We start from the raw sequence: 25,274 nt of genomic DNA on the forward strand, positions 1-25,274 counted from the left end.
GTTTCAAAAGACATGATGAAGTGTTCCCCTTGTATAGCTGGCTCCTGCATTCCGAAGTATCACTTCAGAGACATCATACCAAAAGACTGAATGTGTGGCCCCTACAATCACATGTTTGAGACCAAGGGTGTAACAGCTGGGGCAGGGTGGATTGATCATCTTGTAAGTGGCCCCATTGCTTTATCAGGTGAAATTTTAGAAAGAGTATATGAAGTCAAGGATTGAATGCCACACCCATACAGGATGCATGTAGTCCCAGAAGCCTCTGAAATGATCAGGCTGGTACTGTTCTGTTGTTTAAGAACTGACCATGTGTCTGAACCTGGTACCCTATTCTGATGGGGAAGACAAGTGCCATGTCAACATCAGAACTGCCCTGGTGAACAGGTTCCTTTGGCGTGGTAGCCAGGAGTATTTGAACAAGTTCTGCTTCATAGGAATCCTTGCTGAAACCATAAACTTAGAATAATTTTTCCTTCGTGCAGGGATCCCCCAACTCTTCTCATCATTAAATCCAAAGTTAGCTCGTTGATGGAGAGAAACATCTTCAACATAGTTCAATTGCATGTGTTACTTCTATAGGTTAATCGGGTCAGCATTTACTGAAAATTCTTTGAGGAAGCCAATTCAAACCTACATTGCAGTAACCCGCAAAAATGTAATCCATCAACATGATAAGCTTGAAACGTTTAGCTTACAGAAGAGAAATTGAAGAAAAAGGTGCCTGTAGGACAAAGTGTGCTTTAGTTTAAACAAAAAAAAAAGTATACACAACTCCTTTAAGAAGCCATCCGCGTCAAGCTCCCAGCATGCACTGCATTGGTAGTTTGCCTCAAATTCTCAGTTCTTACTTCTGACACGTGCAGACTGGATCACTGGAATTGAGTTTTAAGCCATCAGATTCTCTCCATTTAAACATCGGTGAATGTCTTAAACATCTTTTCATCAAAATGTGCAACTTTTTATTCTGTTCTGAGGATTTGTTTCTCTCACAATGCCTCACTTTTTTGTGATATGTCCTTCCTGTGTGGGTAAAAAGACTACCACACTTTGTTTGTGTGCTCTCCTTATTATCTCCCCCCTTCGGTATCCAGTTGCAAAGTCTGTCAATAAAAATGAAAAGATAGGCATTTGAAGACAGAGAGGGGATCTATCTGGGAGGGCTTTTGGGAAATAAGAAAGCCCAGCAGGAGAGGAAAAAAGCACACAAGCAGGACAAATAATTGTCTTTTTCTATAGTATGTTTTCATATCCTCAAGGAAAGCCTACATAGAGGGTGGGATCTAGGAGAAAAGGCTACACTGACATCACCAGTGCTCCAGATGCTACTGTATTTTGAGGGAGCATCAATCGAGGTGGAGACAGCCTTAAGCAAAGACAAGGCCTAAGTAAATGGATGGCTCTATTGGAGGTATGATGTCGACTTCGAAGAGACATCAGTCGATGGCTTAGACATCAATGCCAAGCTCTTGTGAAAAAGATCTAAATTGAGACATTCTAGATAAACATTGATTGATATATTCTATCGTAGCCACTCCTTTATCTGGGTCTCCTGTCGAACAGCTGTCTCTTTCACTATCATTGTCACCATTTCCAGCAACAATACTAATGAACTTCTGGTCCCTTCTAGAAAATCCTGATGACATTAGAATTCCCACCAAGACTAGTAATGATGTACAGGAGTACTTTCATGTCTCCACAAAACATACCGGCATCTACTACACCTGTTCCACCACCTCATTCTTTTGAGATGCCACCAGAGAGACGACACTGAAGGACGCCTGCCAGGAGCTCAAACCCCCATTCATCTTCACCTCACCCCTCTTCTACATGTGCACAGATTTCATCCCCAGCTTCTTCACTGCACATCTGATCTGTGGATTACAAAACATTTCATAGTATATTTATAAGAGAGACGAACAAACTAAATGTACAGTTGATGGTGCCACAGACAACAGTTTCCATCATTAATTAGACTTTGAAGCCAAGAGAACAGTCCTTGACTCACATTGCCTCAAGTATCAGATTTTTACACAAAAATGATACATAGAATGCTCAAATTAACCTCAGCCCACTGAAAATTACTCATCACCATATCCCAGTCCATTGTTATTTTGCACACCCTGCCACTTCAGTAATTACCAGTGACTGAATGTATTCAAATACTGTATCGCTTTTTTGTATGCTCTCGTTCCAGGTTTAGCCATACTAGCAGAGAAGTTTTTGTCTCTTGCAACCATCAAAGTCTCTTCTCAAAGGCTACCTAAAAAAATATTTAAATCTTCAGATCATGACCCTGCCTATCTCCAACCGGAACAAATCATGACATGATCATAGACACATCACATATCTGCACCAGGGACCTTGGTACCACCAGACTGAGAAAAAAAGGAATAGGTGCTAGTGGCTGAAAAGTTTGTGGGTCTGCTGCTCGGACTTTAAAAACAGGTTGTGACTCTGTGTTGCTTGGCAAATACCATAGTTAACTACAGAGAAAGTCATCTTTGGCAGAGCATTTACCAAGAGGCCGAAGGCAGGATTTGTTAGAAGTCATCCAAAAGAATCATCTGGTCTCCAATCGAGTGATAACTACAACAAATGATTCCTCAGACCTAGTGGCCTCCCAGTACTACCATGTAGTTTTCCTGAGACGTTCACCCTGGCTGTGCTTAATATCGTTAAAACTTAATGCACAATTAACAATGCTTAATCTTCCATTTACAGGAGCTGTTCGTTTTAATACCCATAACAACAATGATATGGAAAGAATGAATAAAGAAACTCAATCTTTCAAAGCAATTGGTTAAGGAAAGTAGTAAAAGAAATAATGAGTCTCAATATTGCAACCAAGACTATCATTACCAAGACAGACTGAGGATTCAAACCCCTTAGTGGTGCACAGGGACCGCAACAACAGCATGTCCCTTATCAGAGACGTCCACTTAGAAGTCAAGGCCAACAGCCACACTGTTGTCTGGCAAATCTAGATCTCTTACCAGACAATGAGGAATTCACTTGCTCTCCTCTGTTCGCCACTTCAGAGAAAGAATGAGTAACCAGATATCTGGCACAGTGTAATCACATAGGATCAAACAGGTGGGTGTTAGGCATTAAACACATATATGGTGTAGGAAGTTGGCTCTGTATGCACTATTTCAAAGTAAGGAATAGTATGCACAGAGTCCAAGGGTTCCCCTTAGAGGTAAGATAGTGGCAAAAAGAGATAATACTAATTGTCTATTTTGTGGTAGTGTGGTCGAGCAGTAGGCTTATCCAAGGAGTAGTGTTAAGCATTTGTTGTACATACACCCAGGCAATAAATGAGGAACACACACTCCGAGACAAATCCAGCCAATAGGTTTTGTTATAGAAAAATATATTTTCTTAGTTTATTTTAAGAACCACAGGTTCAAATTCTACATGTAATATCTCATTTGAAAGGTATTGCAGGTAAGTACTTTAGGAACTTTGAATCATTACATGAGAATGTATACTTTTCACATAAAACACAACAAGCTGTTTTAAAAGTGGACACTTAGTGCAATTTTCACAGTTCCTGGGGGAGGTAAGTTTTTGTTAGTTTTGTCAGGTAAGTAAATCACTTACAAGTCTCAGGTTTGGGTCCAAGGTAGCCCACCGTTGGGGGTTCAGAGCAACCCCAAAGTTACCACACCAGCAGCTCAGGGCCGGTCAGGTGCAGAGGTCAAAGAGGTGCCCAAAACGCATAGGCTTCAATGGAGAGAAGGGGGTGCCCCGGTTCCGGTCTGCCAGCAGGTAAGTACCCGCGTCTTCGGAGGGCAGACCAGGGGGGTTTTGTAGGGCACCGGGGGGGACACAAGTCCACACAAAAAGTACGCCCTCAGCGGCACTGGGGCGGCCGGGTGCAGTGTAGAAACAAGCGTCTGGTTTTCAATGGAAATCAAGGAGAAATCAAGGGATCTCTTCAGCGTTGCAGGCAGGCAAGGGGGGGGCTCCTCGGGGTAGCCACCACCTGGGCAAGGGAGAGGGCTTCCTGGGGGTCACTCCTGCACAGGAGTTCCGTTCCTTTAGGTGCTGGGGGCTGCGGGTGCAGGGTCTTTTCCAGCCATTGGGAAATGGAGTTCAGGCAGTCGCGGTCAGGGGGAGCCTCGGGATTCCCTCTGCAGGCGTCTCTGTGGGGGCTCAGGGGGGACAACTTTGGTTACTCACGGACTCTGAGTCGCCGGAGGGTCCTCCCTGAGGTGTTGGTTCTCCACCAGTCGAGTCGGGGTCGCCGGGTGCAGTGTTGCAAGTCTCACGCTTCTTGCGGGGAGATGCAGGGGTCTTTAAATCTGCTCCTTGAAACAAAGTTGCAGTTCTTTTGGAGCAGTGCCGCTGTCCTCAGGAATTTCTTGGTCTCTTGGAAGCAGGGCAGTCCTCTGAGGATTCAGAGGTCGCTGGTCCTGGAGAAAGCGTAGCTGGAGCAGGGTTCTTTAGAAGTCAGGAGACAGGCCGGTAGGACTGGGGCCAAAGCAGTTGGTGTCTTCTTCCTTCTTCTGCAGGGGTTTTCAGCTCAGCAGTCTTCTTCTTCGGTAAGTTGCAGGAATCTAAATTCTTAGGTTCAGGGGAGCCCTTAAATACTAAATTTAAGGGCGTGTTTAGGTCTGGGGGGTTAGTAGCCAATGGCTACTAGCCCTGAGGGTGGGTACACCCTCTTTGTGCCTCCTCCCAAGGGGAAGGAGTCACATTCCTATCCCTATTGGGGGAATCCCCCTTCTACAAGATGGAGGATTTCTAAAAGTCAGAGTCACCTCAGCTCAGGACACCTTAGGGGCTGTCCTGACTGGCCAGTGACTCCTCCTTGTTTTTCTCATTATCTCTCCTGGACTTGCCGCCAAAAGTGGGGGCTGGGTCCAGGGGGCGGGGATCTCCACTAGCTGGAGTGCCCTGGGGCATTGTAACACGAAACTTGAGCCTTTGAAGCTCACTGCTAGGTGTTACAGTTCCTGCAGGGGAGAGGTGTGAAGCACCTCCACCCAGAGCAGGCTTTGTTTCTGTCCTCAGAGAGCACAAAGGCTCTCACCGCATGAGGTCAGTCACTCGTCTCTCAGCAGCAGGCTGGCACAGACCAGTCAGTCCTGCACTGAACATTTGGGTAAAATACAGGGGGCATCTCTAAGATGCTCTGTGTGTGCATTGTTTAATAAATCCAACACTGGCATCAGTGTGGGTTTATTATTCTGAGAAGTTTGATACTAAACTTCCCAGTATTCAGTGTAGCCATTATGGAGCTGTGGAGTTCGTTTTTGACAGACTCCCAGACCATATACTCTTATGGCTACCCTGCACTTACAATGTCTAAGGTTTTGCTTAGACACTGTAGGGGCATAGTGCTCATGCACAGGTGCCCTCACCTATGGTATAGTGCACCCTGCCTTAGGGCTGTAAGGCCTACTAGAGGGGTGACTTATCTATACTGCATAGGCAGTGTGAGGTTGGCATGGCACCCTGAGGGGAGTGCCATGTCGACTTACTCGTTTTGTTCTCATCAGCACACACGAGCTGGCAAGCAGTGTGTCTGTGCTGAGTGAGGGGTCCCCAGGGTGGCATAAGATATGCTGCAGCCCTTAAGAGACCTTCCCTGGCATCAGGGCCCTTGGTACCAGGGGTACCAGTTACAAGGGACTTACCTGGATGCCAGGGTGTGCCAATTGTGGAATCAAAAGTACATTTTAGGTGAAAGAACACTGGTGCTGGGGCCTGGTTAGCAGGGTCCCAGCACACTTCTCAGTCAAGTCAGCATCAGTATCAGGCAAAAAGTGGGGGGTAACTGCAACAGGGAGCCATTTCTTTACACAAGCCCCCCCCCAGCCCACAGGCTAGGAGACTCAGCCAAAGCTGGGAGAGTCTTCCTAGTCTGTCAGGCGAGGAAGAGTAGAGGAAATAGGCTGGTTTGTTGCAGGGCCTACTCTGCCTTACATCCTCCTGTCCAGGTCATTCCCTCTGGGGAACTGACCCACTTCCACAGTGATAGGACCTAGTCTGAACTGCCTCTTGTCTGTGTCTTTAATGTCTCCACCCATTCTCTCTAGTTTGGGGTTAGAGGTATCCACCTCTGCTAGTCTTATTTTAGCCAGGGTCACCCCTAGCTTACCCAAGGAGGTTACCCAGAGCTGGAGTAACCCCACCATGACCAAGAGGGTCAGGGGGCCTAACTTGCTATTTGGCATGGGGTCAGACCACCATGCCAAGGATAGTGCAGCCATAAAGGCTAACACCCAGCAGAGGCCACTGACAGCTGTCAGTGCCCAGAACCACACCTTTAGCTCTTCACCTACAAGGGAGGGGGCTAAGTTGCAGGCTTCTTTGGGTTCAGGGTGCCTGTCTGCTGTATTAGAGTGGGGGGTTACCACATCTTGTAGTAAACACCCTTCTTCCACTCTTTCTTCTGTTAGCTGAGGAGCCACCCACTCAGACTTAACAGTTGCCTGACTAGCCAGGACTTCTTGTGGGTCAGGTTGGACTTTAACAGTGCCATTTTTGGAGTTCTCCCCTACTGGAGCAGAATCTCCCTGGCTTGCTGGAACCTTGGCTAAAGGTTGTCCACCTTTCCTACTCCGTTTTCTTTTCTTTTTCTTTTGGGGCCTACTTGCAGTTACTGCAGGGGTAGCACCTTCAGAATCCTTGGGAGAGGACTGGCACTGGACCAGTTCCTCTCTTGGGCTCTGACTAAACTCTGGGTAGTCATTTCCAAGGAGACAATCAAGGGGGAGGTCTGTACTGACTACCACCCTTCTCCAGCTAAAAGTCCCACCCACTTCTATGGGCACAAAAGCCACAGGCCTATCAGTGACCCTGACTGGGCTAACTCTTACTCTGGCAGTCTCACCTGGGATGTACTGGTTTGAGAAAACCAGCCTGTCATGCACAATGGTGTGACTGGCACAAGTGTCTCTCAGGGCAGTGGCTGGGATTCCATTCACCAGTAGGTAGTGGAAGTGTCTACTTCCCTCTGGAATCTCCAACTCACCTGTTGGGCCCTTTTTCCAGTTGAAGGCTATGAAGACCTCCTCATCTGAGGAGTCATCCCCAATGGCTACACTGCTCACCCCTGGGATTTTGCTAGGGGGTTTGTTTTTGGGACAAGAAGTGTCCTTGGTGTGGTGCCCTGTCTGTTTACAGTTATGGCACCATGCCTTAGTGGCATCCCAGTTCTTACCCTGGTACCCACCTTTGTTTTGGGTTGTGTCTCGGGGCCCACCCACCTGGTCTGGTTTTTGGGGGCCTACAGAGGACTCTTTTTCTTTGTTTCTAGTGTCACCCACTTTCTCCTGAGGAGGTTTTGTAACCCCTTTCTTTTGGTCACCCCCAGTGGAAGTTTTGGTTACCCTAGTCTTGACCCAGTGGTCTGCCTTCTTTCCCAATTCTTGGGGAGAAATTGGACCTAGGTCTACCAGATACTGATGCAACTTTTCATTGAAGCAGTTACTTAAAATGTGTTCTTTCATAAACAAATTATAAAGCCCAACATAGTCATGCACTTCACTTCCAGTTACCCAACCATCCAGTGTTTTCACTGAGTAGTCAACAAAATCAACCCAGGTCTGGCTCGAGGATTTTTGAGCCCCCCTGAACCAAATCCTGTACTCCTCAGTGGAGAATCCAAAGCCCTCAATCAGGGTACCCTTCATGAGGTCATAGGATTCTACATCTTTTCCAGAGAGTGTGAGGAGTCTATCCCTACACTTTCCAGTGAACATTTCCCAAAGGAGAGCACCCCAGTGAGATTTGCTCACTTTTCTGGTTACACAAGCCCTCTCAAAAGCTGTGAACCATTTGGTGATGTCATCACCATCTTCATATTTAGTTACAATCCCTTTAGGGATTTTCAACATGTCAGGAGAATCTCTGACCCTATTTATGTTGCTGCCACCATTGATGGGTCCTAGGCCCATCTCTTGTCTTTCCCTTTCTATGGCTAGGATCGGTCTTTCCAAAGCCAATCTTTTGGCCATCCTGGCTAACTGGATGTCCTCTTCACTGGAGTTATCCTCAGTGATTTCAGAGATGTTGGACCCTCCTGTGAGGGAATGGGCATCTCTGACTATGATTTGTGGTGTCGGGGCTTGAGAGGCCCTGTCCTCCCTAGATAGGACTGGTGGGGGGGAATCACCCTCCAAGTCACTATACTCATCCTCTGTGTTGCCATCCTCAGAGGGGTTGGCTCTTTCAAACTCTGCCAACAGCTCCTGGAGCAGTAGTTTGGAAGGTCTGGAGCCCATTGCTATTTTCTTTAGTTTACAGAGTGACCTTAGCTCTCTCATCTGTAGATGGAGGTAAGGTGTGGTGTCGAGTTCCACCACATTCACATCTGTATTGGACATTATGCTTCTAAAAGTTGGAATACTTTTTTTAAGAAACTAAAACTAGTTCTAGGTTCTAATTCAAACTTTCACAAACTTTTAAACTCTAAAAGAAATGCTAAACAGGATCTAACACAAGGCCCTAGCAGGTCTTTTAAGAATTTAGAAAAATTTCAGATTGCAAAAAATCAATTTCTCATGACAATTTTTGGAATTTGTCGTGTGATCAGGTATTGGCTGAGTAGTCCAGCAAATGCAAAGTCTTGTACCCCACCGCTGATCCACCAATGTAGGAAGTTGGCTCTGTATGCACTATTTCAAAGTAAGGAATAGTATGCACAGAGTCCAAGGGTTCCCCTTAGAGGTAAGATAGTGGCAAAAAGAGATAATACTAATGCTCTATTTTGTGGTAGTGTGGTCGAGCAGTAGGCGTATCCAAGGAGTAGTGTTAAGCATTTGTTGTACATACACCCAGGCAATAAATGAGGAACACACACTCAGAGACAAATCCAGCCAATAGGTTTTGTTATAGAAAAATATCTTTTCTTAGTTTATTTTAAGAACCACAGGTTCAAATTCTACATGTAATATCTCATTTGAAAGGTATTGCAGGTAAGTACTTTAGGAACTTTGAATCATTACATTAGCATGTATACTTTTCACATAAAACACAATAAGCTGTTTTAAAAGTGGACACTGCAATTTTCACAGTTCCTGGGGGAGGTAAGTTTTTGTTAGTTTTGTCAGGTAAGTAAATCACTTACAAGTCTCAGGTTTGGGTCCAAGGTAGCCCACCGTTAGGGGTTCAGAGCAACCCCAAAGTTACCACACCAGCAGCTCAGGGCCGGTCAGGTGCAGAGGTCAAAGAGGTGCCCAAAACGCATAGGCTTCAATGGAGAGAAGGAGGTTCCCCGGTTCCGGTCTACCAGCAGGTAAGTACCCGCGTCTTCGGAGGGCAGACCAGGGGGGTTTTGTAGGGCACCGGGGGGACACAAGTCCACACAAAAAGTTCGCCCTCAGCGGCACTGGGGCGGCCGGGTGCAGTGTAGAAACAAGCGTCGGGTTTTCAATGGAAATCAAGGGATCTCTTCAGCGTTGCAGGCAGGCAAGGGGAGGGCTCCTCGGGGTAGCCACCACCTGGGCAAGGGAGAGGGCTTCCTGGGGGTCACTCCTGCACAGGAGTTCCGTTCCTTTAGGTGCTGGGGGCTGCGGGTGCAGGGTCTTTTCCAGCCGTCGGGAAATGGAGTTCAGGCAGTCGCGGTCAGGGGGAGCCTCGGGATTCCCTCTGCAGGCGTCGCTGTGGGGGCTCAGGGGGGACAACTTTGGTTACTCAAGGACTCTGAGTCGCCGGAGGGTCCTCCCTGAGGTGTTGGTTCTCCACCAGTTGAGTCGGGGTCGCCGGGTGCAGTGTTGCAAGTCTCACGCTTCTTGCGGGGAGTTGCAGGGGTCTTTAAATCTGCTCCTTGAAACAAAGTTGCAGTTCTTTTGGAGCAGTGCCGCTGTCCTCTGGAGTTTCTTGGTCTCTTGGAAGCAGGGCAGTCCTCTGAGGATTCAGAGGTCGCTGGTCCTGGAGAAAGGGTCGCTGGAGCAGGGTTCTTTAGAAGGCAGGAGACAGGCCGGTAGGACTGGGGCCAAAGCAGTTGGTGTCTTCTTCCTTCTTCTGCAGGGGTTTTCAGCTCAGCAGTCTTCTTCTTCGGTAAGTTGCAGGAATCTAAATTCTTAGGTTCAGGGGAGCCCTTAAATACTAAATTTAAGGGGGTGTTTACGTCTGGGGGGTTAGTAGCCAATGGCTACTAGCCCTGAGGGTGGGTACACCCTCTTTGTGCCTCCCTCCCAAGGGGAGGGGGGTCACATTCCTATCCCTATTGGGGGAATCCTCCTTCTACAAGATGGAGGATTTCTAAAAGTCAGTCACCTCAGCTCAGGACACCTTAGGGGCTGTCCTGACTGGCCAGTGACTCCTCCTTGTTTTTCTCATTATCTCTCCTGGACTTGCCGCCAAAAGTGGGGTCTGGGTGCAGGGGGCGGGCATCTCCACTAGCTAGAGTGCCCTGGGGCATTGTAACACGAAGCTTGAGCCTTTGAAGCTCACTGCTAGGTGTTACAGTTCCTGCAGGGGGGAGGTGTGAAGCACCTCCACCCAGAGCAGGCTTTGTTTCTGTCCTCAGAGAGCACAAAGGCTCTCACCGCATGAGGTCAGTCACTCGTCTCTCAGCAGCAGGCTGGCACAGACCAGTCAGTCCTGCACTGAACATTTGTGTAAAATACAGGGGGCATCTCTAAGATGCTCTCTGTGTGCATTTTTTAATAAATCCAACACTGGCATCAGTGTGGGTTTATTATTCTGAGAAGTTTGATACTAAACTTCCCAGTATTCAGTGTAGCCATTATGGAGCTGTGGAGTTCGTTTTTGACAGACTCCCAGACCACATACTCTTATGGCTACCCTGCACTTACAATGTCTAAGGTTTTGCTTAGACACTATAGGGGCATAGTGCTCATGCACTGGTGCCCTCACCTATGGTATAGTGCACCCTGCCTTAGGGCTGTAAGGCCTACTAGAGGGGTGACTTATCTATACTGCATAGGCAGTGTGAGGTTGGCATGGCACCCTGAGGGGAGTGCCATGTCGACTTACTCGTTTTGTTCTCATCAGCACACACGAGCTGGCAAGCAGTGTGTCTGTGCTGAGTGAGGGGTCCCCAGGGTGGCATAAGATATGCTGCAGCCCTTAGAGACCTTCCCTGGCATCAGGGGTACCAGTTACAAGGGACTTACCTGGATGCCAGGGTGTGCCAATTGTGGAATCAAAAGTACATTTTAGGTGAAAGAACACTGGTGCTGGGGCCTGGTTAGCAGGGTCCCAGCACACTTCTCAGTCAAGTCAGCATCAGTATCAGGCAAAAAGTGGGGGGTAACTGCAACAGGGAGCCATTTCTTTACATATGGCATCCAATTCAAATCTCTTACCTCCTGCAATATAAAGCACACCAGTAGTGCACTCCAAGATAGGGAATTTCATCTCACTTAGAAAAAGAGGCACTACAACCTGTTCCTTCTTCACAGCAAGGGATAGGTATGTATTTAAGATATTCTTTTCTGTGGACTTTCATTGGAACAAAAAATATCTGGCAGTTCTTGATTTAAATCTTGCCAACAAATATTGAAAGAAAATATATAATTTCAAAATGCTGAACTTGCATCATATTTATCGGCAGGAGATGAAAATAGATTAGATGATGTTCAGCAGATTTTCAAGATGTGTCCGTGTTCTCCAGAAGTTTTTCATCCCTCCATTAAACCACACAGGAAGTTTGGTGCAGATTAAATCTGCTGTTGAGGATTCAGGGAATGATACATCACCACAAAATTTTAAATTAGCTGAATGGCTCCTGGGGTCATAAAATATAGTCACCTAAATGTGCTTCAAGATTGTATGAACATTCTTAAAGTAGCCTTTCCTCTAAAATATGATACAATTTCAAGTGGAAAATAATTTTTACTTTCTGGCCAGAAGACCTATTAATCCTATATTTTTTACATTCGGCAAAATCAAGGCTACAGTACTGTTCAATAAAATTATGCCTGGCTGCCATTACTGCGTACAGGAAAACCCAAATTAAAAGTCCTTTTTCACAGTACCATTAATAGAGTATTTTCTTTAAGGCTGAAAGAAAACGTTTGACAAGATGGCAGCCTTCTCCCCCATGGGAACTTAATCTAGGTCTCTCTGAATTAATGGCTCCACATTTTGAGCTTATCCATAATGCTTCACTGCAGCATCCTCCCTGGAAAGTAGCTTTCTTGCTAGCAATCACCCCTACTAGGAAGGTCAGTGAGCACCAAGCCTTATCTGCAGTAGATCGTTAAACACTTTCCATCAAAATGGGGAACTTTAAGGACACATTTAAAATTATTGCCTGTAGCAGTCTTTGATTTTTATTTGAACCAGACTATTTCTGTGCCAGTTTTCTTTCCTAATCCTTTCACTCCTGTAGCGAGGTCACTTCATTGTTTGGATATTAAAAGCATTATGAAATGGTTCTTGGATAAGGCAAAGGACATAAGGGAAAAAATCATCTTTTAATCAGTTATGGACCTCTCTGTACTTGGAGGGCATCCACAAAACAAGTCCTACCTAGATGGATAGTTTCCTGTCTCATTTGTTGCCATCAACAAGCTAACCACAGCCAAGTAGACCAAAGGCTAATTACACACGTGGAAAGGCAGCTCCTGCTGGTCGACTGAGGAATGTTCCTCTACTAGTTGTGTAGAGCAGCCACATGCAAATCAATGCATATTTCACTAAACATTGCTGTTTGGATAAAGACAGCAGAGCTGACACTTTAGTTGGTCAAGCAGCATCAAGAAATCTGATTCCTTCAACCTGTTCAGCTCTGGAATTGATTGTTATAGTTTTTCTTATCTTAGAGTTGCTTGGTATTCCTGACATTCGCTTTCGAGGTATAAGCTTGCCATCCTCTTCTGTATTTTTGACTATCAGTGAGGATCCTGAGATGCCAAAGAACATTTTACTTGTAATCCAGTTTCTGCATTGATTGATTCCTTGCCAGTCACAAACCACCCTCCTTCCTTCCTGGATGTTAATAATTCTATAAGCAATAGCCTATCAGTTAGTAAATAAAAGCCTTCAAAAAGAACTGATGCTTTGAGGCACACTGCCAGTACAGTGGGTGCCGGAGCTACTGGCTCCTTAATGGAGCTGTGTGTCTTTTTTGAACTAATGCTTCTTGGCCTAACAGGCCTGCTTTCCTTTATTTTTCTCTCGTTTAGTATAAAAGGTTAAAGTTTATCATATTGAAGGATTAAATGTTTCAGCAAGTTGCACTTGTGTAGGTTTTAGTTTGCTTTCTCAATGAGAACCATTCAGTAAATGCTAACCTACTTTAATCCATGGTTGTGACACAGATAGTTTAACTTTTTTTTTTTTAAGTTTCTGCCCCATTGTAAGATATATTGTTAGATTTATTGATGAACAGTGTTCCAGTGTCCCGCATGCTGGTTGGCGGAAATTATTCCACGTTCATGATTCCAGTGAGGATTCCTATGATGCAGAATCAGGATTGCAATTAACATTTCCTTGACAAAGAACCCTTGATTGAATAGTCTTAAAGTGAGGATAAAACCAGACGCCTACTTTCTTCTTTAATAGTGCATTGATGACCCACTTGAGTCCGGAGAATTTGGTGTGGTCAAAGAATGTAAGGTCCAATCAAAAATAAATGTGTATATTATTTGTATTCTGCAAGTCTGGCGGTCCCCAAGGCTGCTATGTGGTATTTGACATTCTATGATCCCAAACAAAATTGTGTTAGGGAAGCTTCAATAGATACTAACTATATATAAAAAGAAAAAAAAATTAAAAATGACAAACTGGTGAGAGGGACATTTTAAACACATTAAGCAGAGAGCGAGAGACCTAATGATAGTTCTTGTAGAACTTGCAGGTTGTATGTTATGAGGCAGTTGCTCCATGTTTGCTAAGAGGAGCTTTGATTGATTTTCCTAATCTGTATGTTTTTTTTTTTTTTTTATGGCATGAAGGGCATGTTTAACTCTGCCTTGGAGGTGGCTAAGTTTGAAGGCTCTGCCATCCGAAGTGTGAGCGGTATCCGGGGTCAGATCAAGAAGGCGCTACGCACTCCAGAAGGAGGCTTCAGGGCAACATTTGAGGACAAACTTTTAATGAGTGGTAAGTGGGCCTTTAGAAATGTTGAAAATCTGGAGATCTTCAAGTTGCTTCTGAGTACATCCCCTACCACTGGGTTTCTAAAGGATACCATGATCCAGATCATGCAGCTTGTGCAAACAAATACCAGAATGGCATATAGACATTTTACTAGCAGACAAGAATTAAAAAAATCTTAGTGGATGCTTCAATGTACAGGGGTTAGCAAACCAAGGGAGAACATGGAAAACACTCCTGAATGTAGAAGTACTCAACTAGCTGCCACCAACAGTATGAAACACAACGAAGGCTCACTGAATGAAGATGTTCCAGAGTTGCAAGCATCAGTAGCCAAGAAAAGATGAGCACTGGAAACAGATGTATTCTAAATAAAATAGATGTCACTGAGAGCCCAGAGATTAGGCATCAGTCGATTTTGTGGATAAAAGGTAGATTATGCAAGAGTCCGTCTATGCAGAGTATAGTATTTAAAACACACTCAGAATCGGGACAAGGGCAGATGCTGCACCCTCAGGAATGATAAACATTTTTTTCACTGATAAATACACACACCTTGAGAAGGTGTCCTCTTGACCTGGACTCAGAAGTGCTGCATTTTGTTGACACCTTGGACCAGCTTGGAAAAAAATCCAGCCTGAGGATGGAGATAAGTGTCCTGACGGCTCGATGGTACAGCCCTACTAGACACAAACACAACACCTAGACATATCCCAGCTGCAATCCAGTCCAACAAACCATGTAGAAGTAGAGTTTTGAAACTCATCTACGTACAGAATTACATTACAAGTATATACGCTGTCTGAATGAGGGCCTGGGATGTTACTTTAAGCATTTCCTTCCCTCAGACTAGCTCAGTCGATCCAGAGCAAGAGAATATTAACCCAGCTTGAGTTTAAACAGATGGCGCTTACTTCATTGTTAAACTGCGCAATTTACTTCAGACATCATGCATATTCATTTGAATTTTGAGGAAATTCAGTTTTTGGTTGGATTCTAAGTAGTTGAGTTTAATGATGCAAAATTTAAATTTCTACCTTTTGCCCCTTCTCACAAGGTTCTTTAGGCTGGGGAGCTCTGTCAACAAATTCCTGTATGTGCAATCTTTTTACTCTTCGAACATAATTAAAAATTCTGGGCGGAAACGTAAGTTACCTGTGAGTTGTTCTCATGGGATTACTATCTCTGTCTCCTAAGGAGAACCAACCTCGCAAGGCCACTTTTCTGATGCAAATGTATTTTAATTCATTGTTTAGGTTTTTTTAATTTTAATTTTTGAAATAGAGCACTATTTGACCTTTAGTTAATCCTAATCAAAATCTGTACTTAATTTGCTAATATTTCTTATTTTGACTGGTTCGCTTGATAACAAAGGCTTAGTGTTCTCCCAAAGAGCATAAATTAGGCAAAAAAATCTGAAAGTGAGGAAAAACATAAGTCACCTTGAAGTTCCGCCTCCGCTCTTTATCATTTTGATGCATAAGCCCTCAAGCTTCCATTGGGACCATTAATGGCCAGCTATAAAGCAATTCCTTTTGACTGCAAAGTTTCTGATGAAATGTATGTGGCTGCATGATGATTAATATAATGGAGTTTCAGGTAATAAAGTTTAGAAAGAAATGACAATCGTATTCATTTTGGCTATTCAGCGTGTTAGTATAATTGTTGTACTCTGTTGTGTCCTTGGCTACATTTTTTATGCTTCTTAGCAGTTTCTCTCTTTCAGTATGATTTGTTTTTTGGCCCTGTCTGCCTACAGCAAAAATGCTTTGTATTGGTGGAAGATGGCTTGCTATGTCTTTTGAAACCCAGTGTGTCTATTATGCTCTCATACTGGTGGCCATCACAGAGGACAGGTTAGCAACTCATTATGTAACTGTTTTGAGGAGGATGCCTATTATTCATTATTTCCTTTCTTTTATCTTTGCCTCCTGTAGATTATCTTCTGTAGGGCAAAGATGTGTGTTTCCTATGGGTACCCCAGGGAAGCTCTGTGAGGTGGACCATTTTAGGGGCTTTAAATATTCCCGCTGGGGATGGCCATTCTTTTTAGCTAATCTCTTGCAAGCCTTTTAGGGTCCAAGCTTGGTGTCTGTCATTTAGCAACGCTTTTGCTGCAAGGCAAGATATTTGTAAGTTGATGGTAAAGGTGCCTTAGAAGAACTAGTATGCTTTCCCTTGGCTCTAGCAGCTACCCCCATCTCTCCAACAGGCATACATCAAACTTGGTTTTGATCTACTTTTCATTGCTGTACAGCTTAGCATTGCTTTGCATGACTCTGGTTCTATTTTCCTTAAGGTGCAGACTGATTGCATTTTTACTGGTTGATTGAGATGGGAGATAAAGTAGTTTCTTTCAATTGCTTCTTGAGTTAAATTCCCAGCTTTTGCTCCACATAGCTTTGCTCAGAGTTCTCAAGAATTTAGTGGCCCTCACAGTTACCCGCACCCTGTGTGTGCCACAAATCCCAGTTCTGAGAAGGCAAACCTGCTTTCAGTTAAATTGATGGTAATGTTTTGGGCATTTTTGCTTGTCCAAAAAGTACTCTTTTTGTATGACTCTAACCTCTTCATAATAGGACTTTGATATGCAAACCAGGACGGCAAACTTCATTGAAGGGGAAAGAATTTGAGTGCTTCAGAATCATTACAGATCATTTATTTGGGGCAAATGGGGAAGCATTAGTTCTTCTGTGAATTTCTGCTAGAACATATGTGCTCCACAAAACAAGCTAGTCAGCACTTGAAAACCCTTGATGGTTTTAGTGCTTTATAATTGTCTTCATTATGGTGGAAGTGCTCCATCCGACTTCAAGTTCTTTGTCGTTACTGGAAAGGGAACAACATATGCGTTGCATGAGCGATCAATATAGTAAAAAAACAAGCCAGTAAAGTGGTGGGTGTATGTAAGTAGAAAGGTCAAATTTTCAGCTGTAAATACATTCTTTAAGTTGTTTCACTATCCACTAAAGTGTGTTTCCAGAATTATGTAGCAGTAGCTACAGTAAATGCTGCCCAGGAGAGGAAGGAGATAGGGTGATGATCAGAGGAGAAGTAGAAATAAATTATTTTCTTGTGATGTGCAGTGGATATATTATTATTTAAATAGATGTATGCCCAAACCTCGAGTGCTGAATTCAGCTTTTTTTAATTAAATATTGCATGCCTTAAAATTAAACGGAAGAATCCTGATTTTTCGAAGTTCATATGATACTTTGAAAGAGTAGCAATTTTATCACCTGCAAGTTTTTAAATTGGGGCAAATGTAGGAATATGTGATAGGTTGCTTTGAACATAAGATCTAATTCTATTGGTGCTTGAAGAGGTGAGAAGATGAGTCAGTTGAGATACTTTAACATAAAATAGTAAGCAGCATGAAAAGAGGCTGTTAGTAGTGATTGTGTATTTTCTCAGTGATGTAATTGTGCAGAGTACGTCTTTAGCAATTTAGAAAGACTATTAGAGAAAATTAAGCGAGTATAGAATGTTTCTAGCAGGAGAATGTAAGGCACATTTACCTTAGTACCTGTTCCCTTACCCAGATGCACTGAACCAATAACCTTTCTTGAAATGTCTTGCCCATACTTAATAGTAAGGCAGACTTTACTGGAGAAGCTCAGGCTGAACATAGGGCCATATGTACTAAAGCATTTTTCCATAGACAGAATGGGTAAAACCCCTTGGTACATCTGAGCCTTAGTTCCCAAAACGCATAGGTAGTTTGAAGCAGCGCTGAGAGAGATGACTTGGCTAAATCTGCATATACCTTGTCAAAAGTGAGACCCATAATAGATTATGTGGCTAAGAATGTAGAGGCTTGAAAAGAAGGAAGGAGATTCAACGTGTCCAAATGGCAGAAAGTGATCAGTTCACCCTCAAAGCATTGTGGGGATGAGAGGACTTTAAGGCACCAGATGGAATAAAGATAGCATTATCTGATATAGAGATACTACATAAACCTCAAATTAATATAGACTCAGAAATAGGAGAAAGGTTCTTAGACTTTTTGAAGCAGATACAGATGAGAGGATTGTTTTATGTGGTACTAAAGAATCATAAGTGTAAGAGCTCTGTAGTACTAATGGATTTATGCAAATAATGTATCAATCTACAAACAGTGGGCAGGATATAAACTTAGTCTGTAAAGGATGAACAAACTTTAATTCTTCTGCACAATTAATTGAGTACAATTGAGTTTGGTATTAATGAGTTGCATGCTATACTAGTGGTCATTATTAGTTTAACTATTTGCCTAGACCTGAAATGCTCTGCTTAAAATGTGTATTCACTAAATGTTTTCCCATTGTTTTTCTGTACATATCTTTGCTGCCTTTAATTTGAAAGCCTGTTGGACAATCAACATATCTCCAGGCATTATTTTCAGATCTTAAGGTCTTGTAATTTCTCATATCAAAGTACAAGTCGGGGGTGCTGATGAGCATTTCCATAAATATTGGTGATCTGTAGTGTATAGGTTTTGAGTATATATGTTGCCAAGGCTTGGTCAGGGATTGAGTAGTTTGGAAGCAAGGAGAGAGGGGCTATATATGAATTTGTGACAATAAGGAGCCATTTCCTGAGATTAGGTTTGGATGGAGGTAGATGATAAACTGCATCGGTAAGGGATTTGGTGCCCTAAGCCTGATCTTTTTTTCAATTAAAATGTTTTCTAAAAAAAGATACAATAGCTTGCAATTGAATCACTGATAAACAAGTTTAGAGTGGGTAGGAAGAAACTTGTAAAGAGCAGTCACGTCTGGTTGGGTTCGGTTTAGCTATTAAATAGTACTGACACATACACTTTTTAAGTTATTGAAAACAAGGTTAAGGATAGCTGCTAATGAAATGTTCATGCACAATGAACTTAGTTAGTGGAATATGTAACCTTACACAAAGGGTTTAGCATGATTTACAAAGCAGTAGATTAGGACATTGCCAAGTGAAATGCTGTCTCCCCAATGCAAATATTGTTTGCAGATCCAAAATACCTATTGTCCGACTGTGACAAAATTCAGTATATGTAGTGACTGGGGATCGATTCAGAACTTGAATTTCCTACCCCAGTATGAACAAGAAAGAGGATTTCACCATTGCTGCTTTACTGTGTCCCTGGAAAGAAAATGGAGAAGTGGTTCATGCCATTCGTGAAAGAAAGGGGGAAAAGCAAAGTGAAGGATGCAATCGTTTTTTATGAAGATAGATGTGAAATGTATTTAGACTGCTGACCAGTTGCTTAAAAGGGACTTTGCACATGGCAAAAGTCTGTAAGAAATAAGTAAGTGATGGTCTAACGGTCTACTATCCTTATCCTGTGATATTGGGACACGAATATCTGAAGTTTAGTGACATAAGAGAAACTTGAAAGCCAGATTAACTGGATGCCTTTGAAGAATCATATAGGATTGTACTTAAGAACAATGACAGCCTAAACATACATTTTAAATTGAGTAGTAGAGAAAGGAGAAGAGTACATAATAAGTTTCAGCTAGAAAATTAAGAATGATACATTCAGCAAAGATGCCCCCTGGAATGTTGCATCAGTTGGCATTTTGTTGTAATGCACATTATGTACTAGTAATTGCCTATTTAGAACGTTTTATACTAATGGTCTTTCAATTGCATTGCACTTCAAAATCGTAACTCTGTATTTGTCCTTTTCTTCTTGCTCAGATATAGTTTTCATCCGCACTTGGTACCCAGTCTCTGTACCAATGTTTTACAACCCAGTGACATCGCTTCTGAAGCCAGCTGGTGAGAAGGAGACCTGGGTGGGGATGAAGACCACTGGTCAGTTGCGGCATGAAATGGGCGTAAAGCTGCAGCAGAACAAAGATTCTCTCTACAAGGTATGTTCAGTGTCTGTAAGGAAATGCCTCCTTGGCATGGTTGCCCCCTGACTTTTTGCCTTTGCTGATGCTATGTTTACAATTGAAAGTGTGCTGAGGCCTGCTAACCAGGCCCCAGCACCAGTGTTCTTTCCCTAACCTGTACTTTTGTATCCACAATTGGCAGACCCTGGCATCCAGATAAGTCCCTTGTAACTGGTACTTCTAGTACCAAGGGCCCTGATGCCAAGGAAGGTCTCTAAGGGCTGCAGCATGTCTTATGCCACCCTGGAGACCTCTCACTCAGCACAGACACACTGCTTGCCAGCTTGTGTGTGCTAGTGAGGACAAAACGAGTAAGTCGACATGGCACTCCCCTCAGGGTGCCATGCCAGCCTCTCACTGCCTATGCAGTATAGGTAAGACACCCCTCTAGCAGGCCTTACAGCCCTAAGGCAGGGTGCACTATACCATAGGTGAGGGTACCAGTGCATGAGCATGGTACCCCTACAGTGTCTAAACAAAACCTTAGACATTGTAAGTGCAGGGTAGCCATAAGAGTATATGGTCTGGGAGTCTGTCAAACACGAACTCCACAGCACCATAATGGCTACACTGAAAACTGGGAAGTTTGGTATCAAACTTCTCAGCACAATAAATGCACACTGATGCCAGTGTACATTTTATTGTAAAATACACCCCAGAGGGCACCTTAGAGGTGCCCCCTGAAACTTAACCGACTATCTGTGTAGGCTGACTAGTTTTAGCAGCCTGCCACAAACCGAGACATGTTGCTGGCCCCATGGGGAGAGTGCCTTTGTCACTCTGAGGCCAGTAACAAAGCCTGCACTGGGTGGAGATGCTAACACCTCCCCCAGGCAGGAATTGTCACACCTGGCGGTGAGCCTCAAAGGCTCACCTCCTTTGTGCCAACCCAGCAGGACACTCCAGCTAGTGGAGTTGCCCGCCCCCTCCGGCCAGGCCCCACTTTTGGCGGCAAGGCCGGAGAAAATAATGAGAAAAACAAGGAGGAGTCACTGGCCAGTCAGGACAGCCCCTAAGGTGTCCTGAGCTGAGGTGACTCTAACTTTTAGAAATCCTCCATCTTGCAGATGGAGGATTCCCCCAATAGGGTTAAGATTGTGACCCCCTCCCCTTGGGAGGAGGCACAAAGAGGGTGTACCCACCCTCAGGGCTAGTAGCCATTGGCTACTAACCCCCCAGATCTAAACACGCCCTTAAATTTAGTATTTAAGGGCTACCCTGAACCCTAGAAAATTAGATTCCTGCAACTACAAGAAGAAGTACTGCCCAGCTGAAAACCCCTGCAGCGGAAGCCCAGAAGACGACAACTGCCTTGGCTCCAGAAACTCACCGGCCTGTCTCCTGCCTTCCAAAGATCCTGCTCCAGCGACGCCTTCCGAAGGGACCAGCGACCTCGACATCCTCTGAGGACTGCCCCTGCTTCGAAAAGACAAGAAACTCCCGAGGACAGCGGACCTGCTCCAAGAAAGGCTGCAACTTTGTTTCCAGCAGCTTTAAAGAACCCTGCAAGCTCCCCGCAAGAAGCGTGAGACTTGCAACACTGCACCCGGCGACCCCGACTCGGCTGGTGGAGACCCGACACCTCAGGAGGGACCCCAGGACTACTCTGATACTGTGAGTACCAAAACCTGCCCCCCCCCTGAGCCCCCACAGCGCCGCCTGCAGAGGGAATCCCGAGGCTTCCCCTGACCGCGACTCTTTGAATCCAAAGTCCCGACGCCTGGGAGAGACCCTGCACCCGCAGCCCCCAGGACCTGAAGGACCGGACTTTCACTGGAGAAGTGACCCCCAGGAGTCCCTCTCCCTTGCCCAAGTGGAGGTTTCCCCGAGGAACCCCCCCCTTGCCTGCCTGCAGCGCTGAAGAGATCCCAAGATCTCTCATAGACTAACATTGCGAACCCGACGCCTGTTTCGACACTGCACCCGGCCGCCCCCGCGCTGCTGAGGGTGAAATTTCTGTGTGGACTTGTGTCCCCCCCGGTGCCCTACAAAACCCCCCTGGTCTGCCCTCCGAAGACGCGGGTACTTACCTGCAAGCAGACCGGAACCGGGGCACCCCCTTCTCTCCATTCTAGCCTATGTGTTTTGGGCACCACTTTGAACTCTGCACCTGACCGGCCCTGAGCTGCTGGTGTGGTGACTTTGGGGTTGCTCTGAACCCCCAACGGTGGGCTACCTTGGACCAAGAACTAAGCCCTGTAAGTGTCTTACTTACCTGGTTAACCTAACAAATACTTACCTCCCCTAGGAACTGTGAAAATTGCACTAAGTGTCCACTTTTAAAACAGCTATTTGTGAATAACTTGAAAAGTATACATGCAATTTTGATGATTTGAAGTTCCTAAAGTACTTACCTGCAATACCTTTCGAATGAGATATTACATGTAGAATTTGAACCTGTGGTTCTTAAAATAAACTAAGAAAATATATTTTTCTATACAAAACCTATTGGCTGGATTTGTCTCTGAGTGTGTGTACCTCATTTATTGTCTATGTGTATGTACAACAAATGCTTAACACTACTCCTTGGATAAGCCTACTGCTCGACCACACTACCACAAAATAGAGCATTAGTATTATCTATTTTTACCACTATTTTACCTCTAAGGGGAACCCTTGGACTCTGTGCATGCTATTCCTTACTTTGAAATAGCACATACAGAGCCAACTTCCTACATGTGTCTTCCTGGTCTAAAAGTCATACAATACCAGTTTTAGTTGTTGCACAACAAGCTTCCACTTTGGTAATGATAATGTGTTTTAAAGGGGGTGTTAATTTAGACATCTTTGGGCTACTAATCTTACCATTTATAGCAGGTTGTTTCCGTTTCTTGATTCCACATGTCTGAACTATTGACTAAGATGCAAGATCCTAGTTACAGAGCAAATCTGACTTTTCTAGAAACTAGGAGGGGGAAGGTATCATAGACATTTAAACATTATCAGGGAGGAGTTTTGCTTTACCCAGAGAAACTGATTACAGAAGAATGGGGCATGAGAGGGTACATTCCAAGGAGGCTCAGAAGAAACACATTTCTCACAGATGTGGTAGTAAATAATTGTCAATGAAAGCTTGAGTCTCTGTGTTGCCCAAAAATGATAGGGCTGACCAGGTAGAGTAATCCACTGTGAGAGCTAAATCCACCGCGGGTGACATATAAATTCTGACAAAAAAAGCAGCTCATTTAGTGTCTTAAACATAAAACCCAAGCAGACGTCTTCAAACAAAATAAGATTCCTGAATGCCTGTTGTTGGTGATTGCACTTCTGTGTAAAGAGAACTGTTGTTCTTTCTCTACGCTGGATGGTCCCTTTACTATATCCTCGACTCAATTGAATAAAAAAAAAAAATACACACTGGATTGTTTTGAAATATGACCTTATTCGTGTTTTATGTTTTATTTGTTTTTCAGCTTTTAACATATTTTTCTTTATTTCTTTAGCCAATAATAAGGCAGCAGCGGCACTTTAACCCCCTCCACATTCCCCGAGCACTGCAGAAAGCTCTGCCTTTCAAGAGCAAGCCCAAGATGATGGGAAAGAAAGCCAAGGTAGCCAAAGATCGCAGGAGGCCGGCACTGATCAAGGAACCTCATGAGAGAAAGGTATGTTTAGTTTTCAGCATGCATTTTTATTTTCTCAGTATTGCATCTCTCACAGTGTCGCTCAGCCAAGCACATGTTGCCGCAAAACAGACTAGCTCTGAAAGGAAATGTCAATATTCGTGTAGATCAGCAGATCCCTTTGGCTATCACATCTTCACAGTAGGATGGGGAAGGTTCACCAAATGTAATCACTACTTTTAACATGCATCTGGTTTCTGTTCTACACACTCCTACCAATACCACTGTGTGGTGGTGTCAGATTTCTGTGGATCGACAGTTTTCAGGTGATACTCTGAATGGGAACTCGACCTTCTCTTGTAAGTACAATAAGAATATAATTTGAAAACTGGAAGTGACATGGTTCTCCAATCAACATTTTCTGTAAGAGACAATTTGTTTCATAACATTTTTTTTTGCTTGTTGACTCTGGTACTAATATTCTTTGTGGTCCTTGTCACAGCTGTGAAAGATTGACACATTTGTTCTACACAAAGATAGGCTTATGCAACGCATAACTAAATATATATGACCTAAATCACAAAGAACTAGATCATCCCAGATTTGGCAGTAAACCATCCAAATACAGTCCAAAATGAAACCAATATTGTTAGTTAACAAATACTGATTTCATTAATGACTGTTTTTGAATAGTTTACTGCCAAATCTGGGATGATATTATATCGCATTGTGTTTTATGCCATATATATTTAGTCTTTAATCAAATATTACTTTGTCAAGCATAAAAAAAACAAGAACATTTCTTTATATCGTCATTTGAGAGGGAGTTTGTTTCAACACTCTGGTCTATGTGTTCAAATTTCTTTAAATGTCTCATCAACCATGCCACATCAGCTGTTTCTAACCACCTGGAAGGGACACAGCTGGCCATACCATTAATGTAATGTAGATTGGCAAATGCTTAGAGTATGATTAGACTTTTAAAGTCGTACTATTCTTGTTTGATGAAAAACTCCGCAGTTGGGGTAGGTGAATGCTCTTGTTTTAGTAGCACTTATAACACACATTGCCTGGTCCTATAGTCCCTAATAGATGAATAGTCTAAAGCAACATCCATTTCTATATATTGTGGTGAGCTAAAACCAGGGGCTTGGCCTGCAGCACAGAGATAATGCCTGCTAGCTGGTTAAGATGGAAGGTAACATGGACACTGTCAAGAACTGTGTTTTGAAAGGATAAATTGATGTTAAAAAGTATGCCTACAGACCTTTTGCATTGTCATCTGAATGAGACCTAATAGGTCTGTTTGTGCAAAAGTAAATTCCTTTTCTTTTGTGGGAACGAAGATAACTCACTGGCTGCCAATTGTGCTCCCGCATGTGCACTTTCTCAGTGCGCTCTTAATCTCCTTCAAAGTCTTAATTTTATGTGGGAAAGGCTAGAATAGAGTTTCATGGGCATGCATGTGGTAGTAAAGGTCACATTTGAGGATTGCATGGGCAGCACGTAAACCTGTTTTAGACCAGAGAGAGGGCCAGATCCATTGGCGATTCCCTCAGATATCGTCCTCTCTTTCAAACCAATTGGCACCCCTTTTAACACATACTTACATCATGAAATGGTGTCCAGGACGCCTGTGTGCTCCATGGTCACCAATGTATCAATCTTCCTTGGCTGTTGTTTTTTTTCTCCATCCAATGGGGTAACAAATGTTTTCTTTTATGGGGATGGTAGTACGAGGGGGTCACCTAGAAAGAGGGTGCAAAGGGGAAACTTGGGGACAAGTCTGGGAGCTCCCAACAGGGGGGAGGAG

The 25,274-nt window shown here is 43.9% G+C and overlaps 1 protein-coding gene across 1 annotated transcript in view; it reads left to right on the top strand.

Annotated features, from left to right (window-relative positions):
* BMS1 (BMS1 ribosome biogenesis factor) overlaps window positions 1–25,274 on the top strand; it is a 123,155-nt gene that overhangs the window by 84,463 nt on the left and 13,418 nt on the right. Inside the window, exons 20-22 of the mRNA XM_069240194.1 lie at window positions 13,887–14,034; window positions 19,699–19,874; window positions 23,342–23,503. Of these exons, the coding sequence (XP_069096295.1) occupies window positions 13,887–14,034; window positions 19,699–19,874; window positions 23,342–23,503 (486 nt within the window). The remainder of the gene's footprint in view (window positions 1–13,886; window positions 14,035–19,698; window positions 19,875–23,341; window positions 23,504–25,274) is intronic.

The sequence above is a fragment of the Pleurodeles waltl genome, chromosome 6 (assembly GCF_031143425.1).
Source record: "Pleurodeles waltl isolate 20211129_DDA chromosome 6, aPleWal1.hap1.20221129, whole genome shotgun sequence".
Classification (NCBI taxonomy): Eukaryota; Metazoa; Chordata; class Amphibia; order Caudata; family Salamandridae; genus Pleurodeles; species Pleurodeles waltl.